Below are 22,859 nucleotides of genomic sequence, written 5' to 3'. Positions count from 1 at the left end.
TAATGAGGGCATTAGTTTCAGTCCTGGTAGATTTCCGCTCTTCATCAATATACTGCACAAGTTACATATTTTCCAATCCATGATTGCAAGTTTTGCCTAGTCATTGTGATGAGGCACAGTGTTTTTTTCAAATGACAAAGCACCACTTTGTATAAGGAAAAGTTGACAGAAAGGCACATCCCATCAATACAGCTCAGGTAAGCACAAGGAAATGCAGGTGAATGGCATCCATTTTGTTCAAAACCTATAAAGGTTCTATTTTTTGCTTCCAGGGACCAAAATTGTGAAACTCTTCTAATCTTCCTCTGGGTCAATTACTTTGTACTTGCCTGTAATTCAAGCATAACATACTCAGCTCTTGGAAGGCTAGGGGCTTGGCTGCTGGCATCCACCTTTCTAATATTTATTACAGTCTCTGACACCAAGCTCCTTAGGTTTTACCGGCGTTTTAGCTGCCCTAGCCTGATTTCTGTGCTCTGTTCAACATGGAATGCTTGCAGAGGAGAGGAGAAGGGATAGGAGAGCCGATGATGACGTCTGAATAACTAAAGAGCACATGGTCACTGGTGGTATGGAGGTAATGGCAACACCTCACCACCTCTCCCTCCCATGGGACAGGGATGGAACAAGCTGGTGTCCAACAGAGAGATAAGGCTTAAGTATCACTAGCCTGATTGTGAGAGGTGTCTGTTTGCCTAAGCACACACCGTCACACAAGTGGTTGGAGGCATCTCCCAGACTTATCAGTATATGTCAGCTGAACGGGGCTTAGCCATGGGGGCTGGATGCTGTAGTAAGCAGATAAACTCTCTTTGAAGTGTAGAGAGTTAGCTAGCGACCCTACTGAGTCTAGCTCCAGTCACAGCGGCAAGGTGAACTATGCCTTTCATGGTGGCAAAAAAGCACCAAAGAAGAGAAAAGAGAAACATTTTCCATCTTCAAAAAGAAGTGAGTGCAGATAATGATTGTGGCACAACAGCTGGCAACTTGGCTGAGAGTCAACGAGAAATTGCACTAGAAATGATTTTTAAAAAGCTTGGCAAGTTGGAAAAGACATCATTAATAGGTGAATTTCACTTGGAAAATAGGGAGACTAAGGTGACAGGTGACAGGAGTGGAGGCTTTTATGGATATAGTAGGTATGAAAGTGCAGCAGATGGGGAGCTGAGTGGGCCCGGTAAAAGTTGAGCTAGGTGAAACAATCTGATTTTTGAGGTAATATGTAAGTTGTCCAAGTCCCCTACAAGGTCTCCCGTGATCCACAGATGATAGCATAATCATCATGGACCTCAAAGACTCCTTATTGAAAAAAGTGGAGTCTTGAAACATAACCTAAGAGTGAAAGACAGGGAAATGTACTTTTCCAGTCCACCACAGCAACTCAAGTCAGAAAGAAAGAGTGCTAGTTGACAAAAATGAATGCTCAGACAAGCGAGAAGCCAAATTGCAAATTTTCATGCCATTGGAGATAGACCTGGCTGTACTGGATCACATAAACAAGGCACAGGGATGGTGACATGATGTGATGGCAAGAGTGTTGGTCAATAGCCAATTAGGCTGTTAACACGACTTGAACCTATTCGTAGGCCCAAGTGGAGGGAGGGTGGAGAATTTTATTTTGTGGAGTGCTGTTGACTTATCCTTATTTGAACCTCCCTAGTTAGTTCCTGGTGATACAGAACCTTCTTGGATCCATCCTTGCCTTACTACCTCTGCCGCATTCTTTCCCATTCTTTCCCTTTTTCCTTTTGAAGTGTTATTCTTAGATAAAAATGCTGTGATGAAAGATTCATTATTTGCTGCAATACCAGCAATTCAAGTCTATTGTCGGTTGTTCCTTCCTTCCAAGCTTTTTTGTTTTGAGGCTTACTGACCTTAGCGTAGCCTAGTTTGCTAATAATATAAAGTGATTTAAACATAAAAAGATATCTTCCTATGTAGAATATAGTGGGATACGAATGAGAGGCTAAATTAAGTTTGTCAATCATATATGATCCATGAACAGCCTCAATAATATTCCTTGACTAGCTGTGGGTTTCATGTAACTATTCGGTTAGTTGATGGGGAGGTAAGGTGAGCTGTTTTAGTCACCTCAGCCAGCAACTGAATCAAGAGTAACTGCCAACTCCTAGAGAAACCCTAACACAGAGCCTGATTATGATGGCGGACGTCATGAGTATTGGGACTGGCTGCCTATATGGCGGCAGTCCCGTGAGTGCAATTACAATGAGACCGCCACTGTGGAGGTCGCATTGTGCATTTTTACCATTGCGGTGGGTGCTGCCTGCTGCACCACCCGCTGCAATGGTAAAAATGCAAGTTTTTGCATTTCCCTGCACTACCTGGTGGGCACACGCGGTGCCTGCCACATAGTGCAGGGAAATGTTGGGAGGGGGCACCACAGGTGTCCTCCAAGTACAAAACTTGAGTGCCCCTGTTGAAGGGGGGCCCGCTACCTGCCCCCAAAGTACATTCCTGCCAGCCTGTGAATGGCAGTTGAGCCGCCATACACATGCTGGCGGGTATGCAGCATCCTAATCTGGTGGGCACCATTTTGTGGATGCAGGGTGGGTCCGACAGCCAATCGTAACGATTGCCTGTGTCGGACCCGTGGCGGATGGACTTCCCGTCCGCCAGCAATCCGCCCGCCATCCTTATCTGGCGGGAGGAGAATGGCTGCACGATGGCGGTGAATCCCCCACTGGCAGGCTGCCGGTGGTGGATTCGCCACTATCCTAATCATCCCCATAGTGTTTTAGAATGTAGGGACCTAGAGAGGATTAACAGACTATAGTTTACGCTCAAGAGCACAGTAGCATTTCAGGACACTACAGTTAGTTTATTTGCATTGCAGCCACTGCAATACAATTTAAACTTAGCACTGATGTGAAGTCCCTCCTCGATTGAGAATTTGTTTTAGTTTTCGATCGTGAACTAAGGCTAAACATTGACATAGCCTTTCTTCTAATGAAGTAGCTGCAGGTGAAGAAATCACAAACATCTAACTATGGACTTTAGTAGTAACAGACGAACAAAACAAGAAGGGCTGAATAAACAGGAAAGATATTTGCTGGGGAAATCAAGTTTCTAGTTCCTATTTTTATCTCATTTTTAGGGGTGGCTCGAAGGCTGCGTTAGTCTGCTGAGAAATGGTGCCAAGCAGAATATCCCCGATAAGAATGGGAGATTGCCACTGCATGCAGCAACTGCAGAGTCTGATGTGAGGTACGTTTTCTCGGTTTATTTTCGTTGATTTTGACATTAAACAGTTATCAACTTTTTAAGGCTATATCACATATGTTAAAATCCAAAATTGTTCACTATTACATAGCTGTTTTGATCATCAGAATAAAGACCTCTTGTTATGTTATAATGCTGTAAATTAAATCCAGATTCGTTTTGCAAATAGATCACACAAATTCTGCCAGTTATTACCTCTTTGCCATCAAGGGTGGGCCTCAACCATTCATAGTTCACTTTGTACAAAATCATACAAAATACTTAGCATAACAAAAACACCAGGTGCAACGATAAGTGGAATCACAAATGCTAATTATGTTATATCACCTAATCCAAAATGTAATCCATACTCATGAGAACATTCATTATCTGTTTATTGCACACTAGGCGAGGTGATTAAAATGTCGGGCGGAGGCATCATCTTGTAAACTGGACCGACCGACCTCCAGTCTGCCATCCCGTCAACCACAATAGGATCCGACCGAACACTTTTCGGTTGCATTCTGACATTTTCCTATGGAAGCATGCATTACGGCAGTAACCCGGCTGTTACATGCTCCCAATAGGAAATGGGATGTGTTGTTTATCCCTGTAACCCGTGGCAGGCACCTCAAGGTGCCTGCCACGGTGTGCAGGGATTAACAGGGGGGCACCATAGGTGCCCACTAGGCCCCCAACCCGAGGCCGCAACCACAAGGGGGCCCAGCTGGGGGCCCCCAATTACGCTCTACAACATGGTTTCCATGTCACACAGGCCAGAATGGAAACCATAACGGAAATCCGGCATCTTAATCCCAAGGGTGGAAAGGCCTGCCCTTTGGGATTACGAGCGGGTTATGACTGGCTGACTGAGCCAGTTGGAAGCTAGTTGGAATGACCGGCCGGTTTCAATTCCGTCCGGATACATAATCAGCTGGTCGTAATTGAAACCAATGAAGGTCAAAGGTTTTCCAACCTTCACCATAATAGGCCCCTTGGTCTTTAATCACCTCTGGAACTACAGATGCTGAGCTTCACCCCTAAAAGATTCAGTAATGATATGCAAAGTAATTGTTTACTAAACTTATATACTATGGTGTCTAGTGTGTCCAATTGAAGGTCAGAAATGTGAGTAATAGTTGGTATGACAAAAGCATACTCCTGGGAAGTAATACTAATTAAATGCAGAATTTATATTTCATATGTTAATGGTTTTCCAGTGAACAACACATTATGTTAATAGCCTAAGAACATAAGAGTGCTGCCTGTGAGTAGCCCAGTGCCATGTGTGTAAACAAGCCCATCATTGTCAAGAATATCTTAACAACTATTGGAGTAAATCAGGCCCACTAAGTCCACTTTGTACTGGAATATCGAAATATTCATTATATGAGTCTTTATATTAGTCTGTGTACATCGTGTCTTCTTACTTCAATTAAATTCCCAAAATATTTTTATTAAACTTCTGCCCTTAGTATAGAATATATATTCTTTTCCTGAAAGTACTGTATAATTTAAATGTTCTTTTAGTGTCAACTAATATTGCAAGTTGGTATTTTCTTAACAGAACATTCACGTTCTTAACAATTAATATTTGCAGTACTGACATTTTCAATGGACGTACCAGTATTTTCCTCCCATAATTATAGACTGCTGTGTACCCTGGCAATATGCTAGAAACTGTGTGCTTACAGGTTTCTCTTGTTCTTGTATGTCAAAAGATCTAAAGGTCAGTTTACATGTCTCACTAGCCTGACGAACACATTTATTGCACATACATTAGGTAGGCTTTGAAATAACTCCAAGAGAAAAGTTGGGTTGGACCAAAAGGCATACTGCGTAAATAAGCATTCTGATCTACCAAATAATTCCAAAGTCCTAAGTATTGATTCAATGGGGTGATCCAGAATTAATGATATTTAAAGTAAGGTATAGATGGACTGCTTGGCAATGCAGGGTTATATTAGTTTGTTTTGTTTGTAAATATAACATAAGGAAGTATTTGATCACTGGGGGACTAATTAAATCTGATCTACCCAATAATACTTCTCAAAGTTAGACAGCATGAAATTGCTAACAGGTATATCTCTCTCTAATACCCAGGAGAAGCTAATGAAATCCATCGCGGACAATGGTAGCGTCACCCAAAACACATTTTCTGCTTAGTTGATTAATTAGAAAGTGTATATTTGAGGCATATGTGTCTTCTTTGTTATGTTTATACCTGGATATCTGAATCAGATGCATGACCATATATGATGAAGTCTTCATTTGCCACACGGGTCAGTGAAAATAATTCCAGGTTTGATCAGATGATACTGGGCCAGAACCTTTCCCCATATTTGTGGAAAGGGGACAAGATTTCAGGTAGTGACTGTGAGAAACTAATGAAAAAATAATTCTTAAATGTATTTGCAAAGCGAAACATTTATTTTGTTTTTGACAAAGTTTGAATTTTAATAATTTTATTATATCAAGGTTATATATTTTTTTTTGGAAAATATGTTAAATGTAGTTATTATTTATTTAATGTTAAGTTTATTTTATGTAAATTATTATTTTATTATAATTAAAAGTGAAATATTTAAGAAATGTATTAATGTATTTTAATATTTTTGACAGTTTTATTAAAATTTGTAATGTTTTCTGCATTTAAAAAATAATAAATGTTATTTCAATTGATTTTGTATATTAGAAATGTACATTTATTATATATCTTAGCAAACCATAATTTGAATGTTTTAATTTGTTTAATTAAATGGTCAATAATATATTCATTATTGGGATGGTGGGACGTAGGGGAAATTGGGTAACTTTGAAGCATTTGTTATTAGATGTATTTGTTTATTAATTGTTTTAGTTTATAAGTAATGTATTTCTAATTTATAGAATTTCAATTATCATTTTATAATATACAAAAATATTAAAGTTGTACATAAATGTTCTATTTTTGATTATTTAGAATATTTTACATTTATGTATATGTGTAGTTATTTTATGTGTGTATTTTAGTTTGATAATAAATTATGTTATTTACATTATTTAAATAATCTATTTTTGTTTTTAAATAATTTATAGTTTATTTAAATCTATAGAAATATCACACATTAAGTTTCAAAGTTATATATATATATTGCTTGTAAAGGTGTTGTGGAGGATTACAATCTTATAGTTTAAAAATATTTAAATTATATTATTATTTTCATTTATTACATTTACATTTTTTTATATGATTGCTAAATGTTTGTTTATTTTTAGATTTTGTTCATATTTTTTGTTTTATTTTATATTACTTTAAGCTTACGTTTTAGACTATTTATATGAATTGTAAAATGTGTATTGTAAGTTATATTTACTTTGTTCAATTATTATTTAAAATTTTGAAAAATTATGTATTGTCTTGTATGAATACTAAATGTTTCCCCTTTAGTATCCAACACAGTACCCACAATGGTTTAGATTGGAGTGGGAATGGTACATTTAAGCCCTTTAGTGATTACTACCTTCCCCAAATTTGTTTAGATTGGTGTGAAAACAGTAATTTTGTGTCCAACATCTTTTTCATAATCATTTAGATTGGAGCGGGAAAAGAAAATTTAGTGCCTTTAGGGGTCGATTCTGAGTTTTGGTGGTGCAGGAGCATGCCGTATGCCACAGCGGTGCGCCCTCAGCGCTGAGACTCGCTGCTTGCTCCCCAGACTCCGACTTTAAAGTTGGCTGGTGTGCAGGCGGCGTGGCGGTCCCGCGGCAGTGCCTATTTCAGAGGTGGCGTGTCTTTGAAAAAGGTACCACAAGGTTCCTGAAGGGCATGGACTCGAAAGTCCATGCCTTGCAGGCACTGGTGTGCATGCACACAGAGGAAACGTTATGCCCCCTGTGTGCATCAACATGTGGTAGAGGCACAGGAGGCCCTGTGGGGCCCCCTTTGTTTTCTCTCCACCACGTTGTACATGGAAGAGGAACCTCCATGACACCACCAGCAGAAAGGAAACTTGTAGTATGCTTGGTGGGACCACGGTGGTCCCACCAAGCATATTGTGGCCTCTGACCGCCGCGTCACCTCCAGGGATCGGCGGTTCCCATGGCGGCGGTTCCAGGGTGGTCTAACCACCCAAATCGTAATCGGTCAGTCGGACTGCCAGTGTGGCGGTGGCTGCACCGCCACCGCCGCACCCCTACGAGTATGGCGATCTTCGGACTGCCAGACATGTAATTGGGCCTTTAGTGTCCAAATCCTTCCCCAAAATGATTCAGATTGGAGTGTGAATAGCAAATGCAATCCCTTTAGTGCCCAACATCTTCCCCAGAATGTTTTAGACTGGAGTAGCAATGTTAAATGTAACCCTCTTTTGTCCAACACCTTCCTTAAAATGGTGTATATTGGAGTGGGAATATTAAATGTAACCCCTTTAGGTTCAAAAACCTTCCCCAAAATGGTTTACTTTGGAGTGTGAATAGTACATCTAACCTCCTTTAGTGTGGAACAAACACCATGTCCGAAATTGTTTCTGTTGGAAGAGTAAATGTTATCCTTTTGTGTGAAACACCTTTTTCAAAATGGTTTGTAGTTTGGTCTTTTGTATAGTGTGTACCTTTTTTACAATATATATGAAGGATTTAATAAATATTTTAATTATGTATGGTATTTATTTCATTGATTGCACATTTTTTTTTGATACATACTTTTTTTTAAAAGAAATAAAAAATTACATGTTACAGTGGTACAACATTTTAATTTGATGTATAAATACAGGTTAAACAACATCCTAAGCATTCAATTCAAAACTTAAATTGAGAAAAAACTGCTATAAATCACAATCATACTATTAGCTTCACATGGTACACAAGCACATCTAACTCGAATAGAAGAATGGTGTAGGTGAAGCACATGTTGATAATGTTTTGGACTAGCAGTAATTTCTTAGTGCAGATAGATTGATACGGCCCTGTGGAGCTTGTGTTTTATCTCCATGGTTATGGACAAGTCCTTGACTCCAAGCCGGAAGAAACAGCTGCTCTGTTTCTTTCAGTCTGCCTCATTAGCTCAAAGTCAATGGACTAAAGTCTTCATGGATATGATGATTTTACTAGCAAGTTGAGCATCATGCATTTATCTATCATTTATTTAGCATTGCCAAGGAATTATTGATTGAATTATTGATTGTGGGAAACATGTTTGATACGTGAGTTGATGGTGCTGATTTGTCAAATTAAGTGCAAAATTAATTACATGGCGCTAATGACGAAGTCAGTACACTAGACGCAAAACAGTTAATTTGTAGTCTGACTGATTTTTTCCACAGCAGAATTGCTGTTTGGAATTGTTATTAAATGTATATGGCTAGAGCACCTGACACATATTTTAATACTTGGAATTACATTAGCTCTAGAAAATAAAGAGGATTTTCGCTTACACATTATATCGGATCATCCTAATATAAGTATATGGAGGCAGTTCTGTGAGTGGTAATTAGATGTATGTTTACAAATCAACCAAGCTGGTTGAGTTCAGGGGTAATGTATATAGGTCACTTTCATTGATAAAGCTCAATCATGTCTATTGGTGGAGTTGTAGGGAAATGGGTAAAGCCTAATGAGAAGCTCAAATGTGAGGCCTTTAGGTATATAGGCCAGTAGACTTAAAGTCATTGGCATAACAAAAGCCCTAGCAGCTCCCACGGATCCCCTCCCCCAGCACTGGCAGGTCCCTGGCCTGTTTCTCCGAACTGGATCCACAGTGCGGGGTGCCCCAAGCATGTAATTTGAAGTGGGGCCTCCTCAATTTTCTTTACTCCACTGCTTAAAGGTAATGTATATATGTCACTATTAAAGTGAAACTCATGGGCCGTATTATGATGGGCTGCTCTGGCCCAGCAAAGAGTCTAACGCTTGTTTTAACGCACCCGTTGTGAGTAAAGTGAATTCAGCTAATACAATATTTCTCTAAGATAGGCCCTCATTACGAGTCCAGGGTTAAATTCTGATCCATGTGCAAACTTGTGTTTGCACAGGAATCAGAATTAAGAGTTGTGTGATAATCATCACACCCTCAACTCATTAAATTGTTCGTGTCCCTTGCTCATTTGTTCCACTTTATGATGTTTGCCTATGGACTTGATGTTAAAGTTCCCTGCCACCACCATTTTATAGTAAGGGTGGGACTTGAGAATTTCTTTTAAGCTTTAACACAATGAGTCCATGGCGGGAACTCTGTGAGTTTTTTGGGGGTTAAAGTAACAGTTGATTAGGAGCAAGGGAGGAGCCTTCTGACCTAATCTTAAGCCTTTTATGGATACCGCTTGCAAACCCCAGTGGATTTGGATGCATGGCGAGATTAAGATTTTGGCTGATTGCTTTATGAAAATCGAGAGGCCGCCTGAAAGCCGCCCAAACAGGCTTGTACATGTGGCTAGTTGGAAGATTTAGTAGAACCCATATAATACTGTGGTATTTCATGCCCATGTTTCCTGCATGCATAAGATGTCGCTATTTAGAAATTTGCGTCCGGATTTTGAACATAGAGTTGAAGCCAGGCCTGCCACATTCCTTGAGATGATTGAGTGCTGAGGTTGTATTGCCTGTTTCCCGATCCTCGGTCTTAAACAAAGCAAAGAGCAGTGTTGCATTGTGTTAGGAGGAGTGGTGTTAGTAACATCTCTGGTGCCTTGAGGGCTGGTTTCTAGTCTTGTGGTTCTGAATTGACATTTGATATCTGAGGTTTCTTTCCTTGGTTCCGCAGTGTACTATCAAGGGGTTAGAGATGCTATTGTGGAGCTTAATAGCCAGTCATGGGTTGCACCCTATGCACCCTTCAGGACACTTTAGCGAGGAACAGCTGTATTCGCCCAAAGTAAAACATGCTGGTATTTGTGGGAAATATAGTTGAACCTCAATGCTCCATTCCTCGAAGGTGAGGGTTTCTCACAGGATGGCGTCTCTGATTGCAGTTGAACCCCAGTTCGTGGTTGTGGACTCTGATGTCCCATTGCCAGGGGTGTGAGCAAATTTAACCGAAATAAGCTCGGTTGAGGTAAGGTTTTTCACAGATGGAATATGTTGAAATAATCGCAGCAGAGTCAACCTGTTTAATATAGCCAGAGGGCCATTCAAGAAGAAGTGTGGAATAAATGCTAAAGCTGAATCGCGGTTGGCTGCCCCCTTCTGTGCAGATCCATTTGTGGAGGTTTGAGTTGGTTCCCCCAGTTGCAAAATAAGGGGTTCATTACTGTCTCTCTTCACAGCGAGCTCAGTTGCTGGATATTCCTGAGGTGAGTGGGCAAGTACAATTGACTGTGATCGTCTATAAGGTGGTTAGATTGCAAAAATCTTCTACTGTTTCCTCCAGCTTAATTTTGCTCCCTTGGAAACTGGCACTGAAGGAGATAAATGGTTACTGGCTCTTCCTCGGCACATGTACCCTTTACGATGCCTCTTGTGGATTCCCTTATGTCAGAATTCAGGTTATCTTGAGCCTGACCATTGCTTCTCAAGGGAAGCTGTGGAGTTCTTGTAGTTTCCCAGATGTAAAGTTGTTTGGTTTTGCGGTGCTTGTCTAAAAGTGGCAGAGACCTGGAGAATTACGGTGACGTATTCTCAGTTTTGTTGTGCCGTTCCTTTTATGTTTAATGTAGGACAAAGGTCCATGATTGCTAGTGTGCTCTGGCGCAAGGTAGTGATTTCCTGTTCTCCCAGTTTAATTGGGGTGGGCCCTGAACTACGCATTAGAGTAGGATCATTTTCTGAAGTGTACTCTTTACGTAAGGGGGGGACCAATAAGGAGCGTATATTTCCCAGTTCTTGGGATTTTATAGCTGGAGGCGTTTGTGCTCCCTTTTTGTCCCTTGATTCGGTTATCTATTGCATTGTTGGCAGGGATGTCTCCCCAATCCCTTCTAGTGCCATACTGTTTTTCAATAGGCTGTCTGCCTTGTTTACCGCCACGGTTGAAAATTGGGAAAAATTTAACTATCTTTCCTTGTTGTCTGGGTGCACTTACTGTGAAGTTTGGTCCTGTTGTCGCCGGGTACCTTTTTAGGTCTCGCCTGGTGACGCAGCGCGAAAGCGCTGTCTCTAGCAAGATCTATTGTCACCGACTTGCCTAGGAAGGGAGACAAGAGATGGGCACGCGCAGGGCGAATGGAGGTCGTGAACGCGCCCGTGAACACACGCGATGTGCAAATCTCCTGTCCCCCTTCCGTCCATGCAAGCCAGCCACATACAGTAACTGCACTAACCACAAGACGCAGTGCAAAAGCATAGACCCCAATAACACCCACTCAAGAGTCCATTTATAAGCACTTAAGGCCTCTCAACTCAAGCTCTATAAAAGTGTTAAAGGCCGTTGCGCTATAACCAACCCCTTCCCCCCCCCCCCCCCCCCCCCCCCCGAGAGGATAAAATACTTCAGGGCCTACAGTTAAAACCAAGCAGCTCTTATAGGCCGTCGCGCTTTCAATCCCCAACACCGACAGGATAAACGATCTGTGACTCGGCCCGCTCTCACCTGCTTGCCTCCAGCAGAGTTCTACGCGTCCTCCGCCAACAAACACACACGCACCAGCCGCACCCAGCCAATGCACGTGTACTCGTCCCGTCAACATGCGCATGGCGTGCTTTCGCTTTGCCTTCCTCCGGTGTTTCAGCCCATGGTCAGGTTCTCCCGCCTGCTGTGGCCCACTCTCTTCCTCCCTCGCAGCTCTCTCCCCTCCTCTCCCTGCTTCCTCTTCGACCCCCTCTTGTCTTCCTCTCTGCCCTTTTTTTTCTCAGGTTTGTCTTGTACGGGTGGTTAGCGCAGCGAATAATTCATACACTGTAGAGATACAGTAGTTATCCGAAGGTCCCAGCCTCGTATCAAACACAATCGCAGTGGGACTTACCAATAAGGTTATAACGAGTTCTGTTTGCCCCCAAAAAAACACATGTTCTTAGTGAGTTACGCATTAAAGCCATCACTTTTTGATCAGTGAGGACATATACGCAAAAGACGACCAGTTATGTATTTTTTTTAATTAAGATTTATGATGAATATCTTGGTTATTTGATCTGGTCTGTTGTGGAGATCTGCATTTCGAGCAGCGACATCCTTACTGGGTCAATTTAGCAAATACATCTCCCATTGTGTACAATGCCCATGAAAGGATATCTAAACACTTGCCGCTCTCTCTGAACAGTCTACCACACTAACCCAGTAGAAGACTTAGAAAAGGGGTGCTTTAGAAATCCATAGAATTGAGCCGAGGTGTCAGCTCACCTTCATACTATTGTGTGATCTTCGGTCATTCACACACCCTGAACATCACACATGGGATTGAGATAGTCGTGCATGAGCTTTGGTATATCTTTCAGGCAAACTGTTTACACCAGGAAGCTAAAATAGGCAAAATTATAATGTATTTCCATTAAAAGCTGCGATTAACCTAGCGTGCGTGCGGGTCTATAGATCTATATGTGTATACCCCCCACCCCCTTGACAAGATCCTTTTGAAGGTGACCCCAGCAGTTTAATCTATGGTCCATTTTGTACCCAATCCTCCCCGTCCCTCTCTTAAATATTATATCCAGAGACACTACTGCCTTGAGGCAGAAAGGCATTGAAGGAAAGATCACATAAAACAATAGACGGCTCTAGCCTAGTGAGATACTATTAAAGGATTTGTTATTTAACAATGCCTTACTCAGTGTTCACAAAGAACCTTCAGCGCACCTCTTCACTTCATCCCAGAAATTGAATGTTTTCATCATCCAGAGAGTTTGTAAAGTACAATGTTGGTAGCGACCTCCCTGAATTAATGCCTGTGTGACCATAACGTTTCCAATTTCGGACAGAGCATTTCAGTGGATTGATTGCTTGGTAATGTAATTATTTTATCAAGAACCTTACCGGCCATCAATAGAATTCCAGAAGTTCTTATAAAGACCTGCAAATTTCCTACACACACCTATGTGGTCTGTGTAGGTCTATTGTAAAGTACAGAACTGTATTGTCTACTCATGGGGCCTATTTAATCTAAGCAGGGGGCAGTCATTCATTTACATCAACGGCAATGCAGTGTCCTACACACATTAGGTAGTTTCACTGTGTGGTTTGTCTACCTAGACAACAATATTTAGTTTATTCACTTCATGTCTTGTGGGTGCACAGTGTGAACTAATGTTTTGAAGCACGAAGAAGGTCTAGCAACAAAGAGAAGCTGGGTCCTCTGATGTAAAATACGTGCAGTCATTGCTCAGCCACCCCCACTCCCCATCTCCACAAGCTTCCAAAGGTGACACAACAGCAGTTTGTGAAGAAGCTTAACGAGGTTTTCTCAAAGGTCCACGTGACGGGCAGATATCCATTTTTGGACCAAATACACACATTAATCACATGTGACAGAGTGCTCTCAGCCTTGTCTACAATCATAAGCAGGCTTGGGAAATATCTTGCAGGGTGGGATGCTGGTCCTCTCTCCAATGTCTCCATCTATTAACCATCCAATACTATTTTTTCTAAAGTGATAGACAAGGGCTTCATAAAAGAATGTTGGGACCGTTCTCTCCATCCGATTGTAGTGGACTGGTGCTGCCACCAAACCCAGGGCTCCCTCAGCTCTAGTCCAGGTTTTTCTTTTTTTTTTTTTATTCTGGGATTTGCAGTCCGGTTTATTCCGTTATAAACAAGCATTTTTTTTTGTAGCTGCAGTTTTTTGGAAAAAAAATCAGTTTCTTTTTAGCTCTTCGAGAAAGGGGAAGACTGCTGGAAGTGAGTTAAGGCTGTGCTGGGTAGAACGTTTGTCTGACAGAAGATTCATGGGGAGTGTAGTAATATTGTTGGAAAGACCTGGCTCCAAGTTTTTGCAGGATTTAGGTGTCCAAAGGGTCACTGAGTGCGGCACTTAATCTGCTGTCGGTGTGGGATTGCTGGATGAGATTACTCGGTGGTCTGGATGTATATTCCTAAGTATGGGATTTTTTCATTGTCGAGCAGAGCCCACAAAACGTCTGGAAGCCAGGTTAGTTTGTCGATTAGTTGGTTACAAAAACAAAATTGGACCATTTCTATCTGGCCTAGTTTTTGTTCTAGCAATATTAGCCTAGTTCCTAGGTCTGCTAGGATTGTGGCAATCAACTGTATTAGAATGATCTGAAGCTCAATTTTTTGTGATTGCCATAGAAGAGCTTCGGCTATTGTGTCTTGTTTGAAAGTTTGGTAGACCATGTTTGAAGTAGCTGGGCTTACAGGGCAAGCTGGCGCAGCAGCAGTTTCATAGGATTGATGCAAAGAGTCGAGGTTAGGGCTTGATGTCCTCTTGAGTAGGGGCGTTTGTGCTAGAGACGCTTCCATTTGTGCGTCTATCTGTGGCGCTGGGCATTGATCTGACAAGGCCCCCTGCTCATTTTCTGATGTGCTCCACCTCCTCAACTCCTTAGGTGATAGTGGTTGCGGAACCACTGTAGTTGATGAAGTTACTTGAGACTCTATTCCAATGGGTGAATTGCTTATGTGAATCTAAGCTGATGTCATAAAGGAATTGTTCTGCCTTGCCACCCCCTCCGGGTCAAAGTTTGGTAGAATGTTGAATGGGGATTTTCTCACCTGAATTTGCCCCCATGGGAACTGGAGACTCTGAACTCGTCAAGACCGGCTTGTTTAGAAATAAGGAGCACCTTGTGTTTTCCTTTGGATTCTTTGTGAGATGTGGGAGGGAGTTTCTTGTGAGATTGTTTGAAAATTACATTGTATCTGCCCCGAGGAGGAGGATGCAGAAGTTCGTCACAGGGTCTTTCCTTTGGTGGGTTACCCCCCAGTTATTTCCATTATCCATGACGGGGTGAGATTGTAGTGGTGACTGGGTAGGGCCAATGGACCCAGGCCTCTTTCATGCTCCCCCCTCGGCCCGTACTTTTGAGCTCTGGACTCAAATGGGAGAAGGCCGTCCGAAAGCTCTCTTGGGGCGAAATGGCGCTCTTAATCAGGTCTGCTTTCCTTTTTCTGGTCACATTTCTTTTTTTAACCCTGCTGTGAGACCAACGCACAATGTAACGCTAATGGCACTCTGATTCCAGAAAGCACTCCTCAGATCCTCAATTCTTTGGTTCTTTGTTCTTTTGATCCTCTCCTTTTTGTCTTTCTATTTTTTTTTTTTGCACTCCGGCGGGGCGGTATGTGGTCTTCTCAACTGGCCTTCTTAGCAGTTCAGCACCCCGCGCTTGAGCGATCCGAGGCCCAAGCTGCAGTGACAGACGGCAAACGACAAAGGAGGCTTACTGAGGCCGCCTGTTGCAGGGGCTAGCTACCTGGATTGTGCAGTGGGTCATAGGGTGACCCAGGAAGTGGGGGTTGGAGCAACTAGAACATTTAGTTTTAGCTTAGTGGCTTAAAGATCCACCCACCCAGCCCCAGCCAGAGGTCCAAGGTTCTGAGGAGGCTGCAGTAAGAGAGGGGGCACCCAAAAAGCCCCACAAACCCCCCCTAGGGCAGTTGCTTCTCCACCAGGAGAAAAAGGGGGGGCTCGAACGAGAGCACATGGGTAGCCACAAGCCGCTCCCTGGCCTGACTTCTGCCGGGCTGGCCAGCAGCTATGCTAACTCCCAATTTGCCACATACCTCCTGGTTGCTACACTGGACCGGTGGCCCAATAGTGAGGCTGGTACAGGGCTCATACAGGACTCCCTGGTGTGGCAAAGGCGGAGGCCAATAACTTCTGCGTAAGAGAGATTGGGCCCCTGGTGCACCTGTGGTGAGTGGGGCCCACCAAGCAGACCACAGACCGCACCTGAGACTAACAAGACCGCCTCCGCATACCCCCTGTGGCGCTCACCCCACAGTCGCTGAATGATGGCAGCCGCATTCGCCAAGGCCGCTTCTTCCGTACATTGCTTCACTTTAGCCGGGATGAGTGCCGTGGTCGGAAGACTTAGAATCTTGGAATCAATAAACCCCTGAACAGGCTCCGGAGCCCTGAGCCTGGAGGTAATTGTTGCTGCAGCTCTCCTCGCTGACCTGCTTGCCCAGCCTCTCAAGTCAGCTTCAGAGAGACTCTGGTGAAGGAGGAAATTTGAGGTAAAGATGAAAATATGGGAACACAGTTCAGAGGTTTGGGCATACAATAGTTGGTACCTTCCTCCACAGAAGCGATGTAGGAAAAGGTTCGACCGCTGGATATGGTTTTTGGTATGCGTGGAATGTGTGCAAGTAGCAATTCAGATGAGTGAAAGGTTTGTGAAAGCAGATGCGAATGTTGAGGTATGCTTGGCCAGTGTTATGTAGTCCCTTGAAAATGTGGGTGAGAAGTTTGAATTGTGCTCGTTTGAGTATGGGGAGCGAGTGAAGCACCTTCATGTGTTGATACCTGCCTAGATGTTGTTCTCGTAGTCCTACTTGTTTGTGACTATGGCGTACTCGACAGTTTTGCGGGTGCTGATTGGAAGCCATTTGAGAATGTTTCTCCTTTTCTTCAAGGGATGAAAGCATGAGGTGGTGACGGCATTGACTTGGGCGGTCATTTCAAGTTTGCTATCGAGGACTATCCTGCTGTAGCTTTTACTGGGCCCTTGCATAAATACTATATTTTCTTGACCTTTTGCTACCTTATACAGCACAGTTGGCACTGCAATGGATCTTGCTCTGTGCTGAAAGGGGTTGGATATTAGGAGGATGGACAGCTATCCAATGAGGACCAGGTATAGGATTACTGTATCTTCAACTCACATTTGTTAAAATTAAGTAAAGCTCTAAAAGTGACTATTATCATATGTAACCCAAAACTATTAAATCACTCTCAAGGAATGATGAGTCAGAACAGCAGAGTCAGTTTAAGAATATAAAGTTAAGTTATTCACTCTAATGGTACAGCACATTTGCATTCACATAAAATAACATACAGCAGATTTGGACACATACATTGTATGTGTTGATAGGGATAAGAAGCCAGGTGAGCCTTGTTTAAAAAAACATAAAAAATTATTGAATTTTTCATTTTTCAACCACCGACCACCCACCCTCCCTCTGCCCCCCCATACACAGTGGTGACATATCGAAGATACGCAACAGAATTCATTCAAAATTCCACAAATAAATTACAGTGTATATTATCATATAAAATGTCATTATTGTAAACAAGAACCTGGAAAGAAACAACCAACCCACCCCCTTCTACAGTGCATAGTGCAGAGCAAGCCAGTTTGGATCCTAAGGGTTGGTTGCTGTGGCACAGAAGTGCTGATTCATGCCAGCATTTTTTCTGGGTTTAGCTTTAGGCTATACACAGGTCAGGGTGGATCCCCGTTTTGAAAGTGGCCATTCTGTGACTACCTTTTCTGTAGGCAAATTATGTCAGAGTTGGCTCAAACACTCCACTTTGGCGTCAGTTAAGCTGCATTTATCTAAATTGACTGGCGATGTTGATCTGAATGATTTTGTAAACGGCCCGGCTTCAGGCAGATCTAAAAGATGGATATATGCTATTTACAATGAAGTTTGGAAACTGTCCCAAATTGAGGCGGCATCCCGCATCAGAGCTATAGATCAAGTAAATTTAGAAAAAGTGCTAGCAGTTGTAGATAACAGCATTAACACGCTTTCTTCTCGCATTTACAAGTTAGATAATATTGTGTCGTCTGTTGTTGACATTGTTCAAGATGAAGTGTCTGTTTTGTACCATGGCCAAAATAAATTGCGTTCTATTATGCAGTTTGCAGGAGCTTTACAAACATTGAAAGCTGAAAAAGTGCCATGGCACTGCATGAATACGTCATCATTATTTGCCCCGTTTAATTTGACTGAAAAGCAACGTTTTATGTCAATGAAAGAGACAATTTTTCTATGTTAGACATTGAAAAGTTAGAACCGTTACCATTTTCTGTGGCTGAGACCAATTCGGCAACGTGGCTTATTCACGGATTAATAACTTTACCTTTTCCACTTTTCAAATTCGAAGCCTGTATGAAGTACTATGCAATTGGCAGATATGGACCTCTGGGCACCGCTTATCTCCATGAAGCTTGGTCGCTACCATTTACCTATAGATGCCTTAGGGAGGGGAAAGAGGTTTACTTGAATGGTGAGGATTGCAGTACAACACCAGATCACTAACTAATCTGTAGGAATATCCAATTGCATGGCTCTAGTAACCAGAACGAGCCGAATTTAGCCTGTATTTTGAAAGGTACACCAGTGCCTACTATCATACCAACATTCACATTACTGGCAAACATGAGTTATTTACTTTTAAATAATGAAGATTGTTGTGGGATGGTGACAGGAATTCCTTACATAGTTACCCTCAGTGAGCGTGTGGTTTGCTGTAAAAATGTGATGTTTCCTCCTCTGCATGGTAAGCTTGATGTTTCCATCTGGCTGACGATTCCGACCTTGAAAGCAGAGTTCAACAAGATGAGTCGTATTAGAGCTCTATTGTCCCAGAAAGAAGTCGCCCTCACATCTGCTTGTGAAACATTTGTCCTTCACGTGGCAAACACCCGCACAGAAGTGTATGATTTATTAAATACAGATTTGCCCTTGCATTTCTGTGAATTTATTCACACTATCTTTAATGCATCCTCCACCACAGGGCTGGCTCACTTTTTTAAAGTTGTTAGCGGTGGCCTTGTGTCTTCTTTTCAAACTATATTTGGTGTATTCCCGGCATTTTTTCATTCGATTTTTTTCCAGCCTGTTTGGTGGATTTCCCTTAATGCTGGCTCTGGTTGCAGGCCTACTTCTGCTGTTTTGTTTATTTGAAAAATGGATGCATGTCCTGTGTTGCGAGAAGATCTGACACGACTGCTGCTGCTCCGCTGCCGAATGCTTGAATTTTATGGAGCGCTGCCTCTTGCTACATTGAGTGCCGCTTCTATATTATCATTTCGATTTTCTTAGTTTACATGCGTCCAGCCTGTCTTTCATTGCCTGAGTTGCGATTTTGACTGGGCCCTGGATTTGTGTCTCTGCAATACGGTGTCTCCTGATGCGGATTATAATCAGTTTATGAGCCCCTTTGTTGCTCATGAATTGCTTTGTTCTGGCGGAGGGATTATGGCCTTTGCAGCGATGCATGGAGTCCTGGGACGTTGGGATGTTTTCGCAGCGGTGCAAGATTTCTTGGCACGCAGCTACATTGAGGTTAGACCGAGTTTCACTCTGATGGTGCTAGAGGCTCCGGTAATTGAAGAACATGTATGTTCTTTCCCTTTGCTAAATAGGATGGCTGACATGTTTTCGGATGAGAACAGTGACTTCCTATTGGAGGCTGTTGTTACATATTTTGCATATACAATATTGGATTGAGTTGTGTCATCGCTTCTCTCTCTTCCATGACCGAGTTCATGAGTTGGACATCGGAGTTTTTTTTCCTCAGTTTCATTTTTTTCTGCCTCGACCTATTGACTTAACTATGTCCATGGCTAAAATTACTTGATTTGAAGTACATTTAAACTATGGAGTTTTTGTTCCCTTTTTTTCCCTGTGGCAATTTGAACTTGGTTCTGACAGTTATTCTTGAACTCTGCTTTCCAAATTTGCCCTTTGTCTTATCCGTGCTCGGATCAAGGGAGGGTGTCATGGGGATGTGCCTTGCATTTACACTGTGTTAAGCTAGCATGAGCTTATTAGAAGTTTAAACGCCATTTTTCCTTTGTGCTGCCTTTGCACACGGCGCACATTATCACAAATATTTAGAGTCTAGCAGACTGTTTTGCTTCACACGAGAATAATATGTTTTCCTATAGTAGCAGCTTTGCTTGGTAAGCTTTGTGTGAACAGTCAGTGCCGAGGCCTTCAAGGTTATTTCAACACAGTGGTTGTTGTTTGGTCTGATCATCGCACGTTCTAGACATAACATAAATGCAGCTGTTGCCACTTCTGATTTTGGCGAGTTTAATAATGCACTGCGCAGGGATGCAAACACACTTTGGAGAACATTTGCATGCAGAGAACTGGTGTAGAAAACGATGTGATCCATTCCTATTAGGACCAGAGGTATGGGGCCGCCCTTGTAAACCCAAGAGACCTTCTGTAGATATAAAACAACCTAATAACAAGGGAGTGTGAAATCTAGGCGTAATCTAGCCTATTTCCATTTAGCATTTTTAACATGCTTTCTCCTTTTGTATTTTATGGAATAGTAACTATGCTGATAATCTTGTTGCTTATAATATGTCTGCTTGTATTAGCTAAGATACTGTGCCTGAGAACACGGCATTAGAAATAAATATTTCAAACTTGCATGTGTCTTCATTTACTCCCCGTTTTGGACTGATATGAGAGTATAACGAAAGAGTGTTCATGTGTTCAACATTGCCTGAGGTATTCTAAGTTCCATGTTCTGGGTTGTCTAATCATTGGGGGTATGACAGAACTAATGAGACACTGATTGCTAGTCTGGTAAGGGATTTTGGCTACTAAGGTGAGTTTTGGCACACCCTAATTCACTGAGGTTCCAAGTCTTTATGCACAGTTCTGTGTATAAACAGAATCCCTGCTACAATATACATACGATTATCTTTCTAAAACTGATTGGCCCTCACTCCTACCGAAACCTGCTCTGATACAGGGGCCCAGATTCTCGTACCCTTTCGTCGTGCACAACTACCTTTCCACATATACCCTTTTCTAAATTTTAGACTGGCTAAAACCTATCCAACCATTGTTGGAACCGGAGCTGGTTAGGATCCATCCTCGCCGAGGCAATGCAGAGCCTTACAATTGCAATAAAAATCAGCTCACACCCATATTCCAGCTCATTTATCTCCGATACTCCTGATAAGATTACATCTGATACTAAAACTACATCCAACTTCCAGTCCTCTGAAAGAAAACAAGGGGGCAGATTTACAAGCCCTTGCGCCTCATTTACGCCGCCGTTACGTCACTTTGGTGACGCAGCGGCGGCGCAAATCCTGCTCCATGGTGTGGGGTACTTACAACGTGACGCACCTGGGAGATGCATCAAGTTGTAAAGCCCTGCGCCACATGTAGGCATTCCTGTGCAGGGGGGGGGGGCGTTCCGGCTCAGGAACGCCTCCTAAAAGTGGCTGAGTGAAATCTACAAGATTTCACTCAATCACTTTTAGGCCCATGCTGCATCAAAACCCTGCGCCTGCCTGAAGCAGGCGTAAGGATTGACACAGCATTAACTAGATAGGGCCCCCAGAGCATTGCTGGAGCTGCGTCGCGCTTGCGACGCAACTCCAGCAATGCGTCACTTTTACGGCACAGATGTGTCACGCATCTGTGCCATTTTTGCACCATGGTGCGCCGCATTGTAAATGCGGCTCATCCATGATGGCAGTTTTGGCACATAATAACTGGTGCATCCTTGCTGATTTGCAGGGATGCACCAGTTATTGTAAATATGCCCCCTTATTTTTCTTTTTTCAAATTTTCTGGCTCACCACAGACCACAAAGATATGTACACTGTCTGCTTTATGAAGTGTACATCGAAAGCACACCTTTAACCTCTCCGCATTATGCAGTCTTAACAGGTGTAAAATATAAGAAAAAACAGGTGTTATAAAACTGTGCTTGTAATCGCGCAGACATTAAGATGGATTGTGCCAAAATAAGGAATTGAAAGAATGTTCTATCTGATATACCCCCCTTCTCTTGACTTTTTTGTGAGTTTTTATCCATGTTATCGGTCATGACAGAATCAAGGCACACATGCATTTCCTCAATTGGAATGTCTCGTGCACCCAGTACTTTCTCTATAGACTCTGATCTTACAAATCCTGCTGGCCGGCCCCCTGTTCGTAGCAAAAATCTCTCACTTGCAAGTATTTACAAAAATCTTTTCACCCAAAATTAAATTCATTTTTCAACTCGTCAAAAGAGCTTAACCCAGAGGAGGAAATAAAACACCCCAACCGATAAACCCCGACTACCACCCAATTATTCATAACTTGATCTCTGAAAGCCTGTGGTAGATTTAGGTTATTAGCCAGCGGTTTATAAAAACGTTATCTGCCAATCCCTAATATTCTATGCATGGCACCCCAAACCCTAAATACTCCATGAAGGGTCTTAAAATGCACTTTTTATAGTAACAGTTGTTTAATTGCCACCATAGACAATCCCATACCTCTTTTTCCATCAACAAGTTCATACAGGGAGGATACTGCCTCTATTTCCACACTATCAGGATTTTCTTGTAGCAGCACTCGACTATCTATAAGTGTTCTAGCCCAATAATACAATTTCAAATTAGGGGGTGCCCACCCTCCTCTCTCTCTGGGTATTTTAAGAAATGCTAATGCCTGTCTGGGTCTGAAGTATGTCCAAATAAACCAGGAAAATAAATTTTCCATTGTCTTGAACGTCTGGTATGAAAACTCTGAAAGAATATCCAGAAAAAGTTTTTGGGGAAAAAAACATCTTAATCACATTACATCTGTCCCCTAAGGATAGATGCAGATATTTGCTTACTTTTACATAAAAGAGGTTCGATATTATCTCTAACGACTTTGTCTATTTTAGGAGACAAACTGACTTCAAGGTAATTTGCTGTCTCCACAACCCGACTATCAGTCATCTTAATTGTTTTATTAATAACTATCTGGGTCTTATTTTTATGCAGGTTATAACTAGAGAATCTCCCAAATTGTCCAGCTTCCTCTACCACTGCCTTAATAGCCAATACAGGTTCAGAGATCATGAATGCAA

The 22,859-nt window shown here is 42.3% G+C and overlaps 1 protein-coding gene across 1 annotated transcript in view; it reads left to right on the top strand.

Annotated features, from left to right (window-relative positions):
• ANKRD55 (ankyrin repeat domain 55) overlaps positions 1 to 22,859 on the top strand; it is a 1,082,889-nt gene that overhangs the window by 385,500 nt on the left and 674,530 nt on the right. Inside the window, exon 4 of the mRNA XM_086960649.1 lies at positions 3,116 to 3,225. Coding sequence (XP_086816775.1) covers positions 3,116 to 3,225 — 110 coding nt within the window. The remainder of the gene's footprint in view (positions 1 to 3,115; positions 3,226 to 22,859) is intronic.

Source organism: Lissotriton vulgaris, chromosome 3_1 (assembly GCF_964263255.1).
Source record: "Lissotriton vulgaris chromosome 3_1, aLisVul1.2, whole genome shotgun sequence".
Classification (NCBI taxonomy): domain Eukaryota; kingdom Metazoa; phylum Chordata; class Amphibia; order Caudata; family Salamandridae; genus Lissotriton; species Lissotriton vulgaris.
Note: the sequence above shows the minus strand (reverse complement) of the source record. Positions and strands in the feature narration are given on the sequence as shown.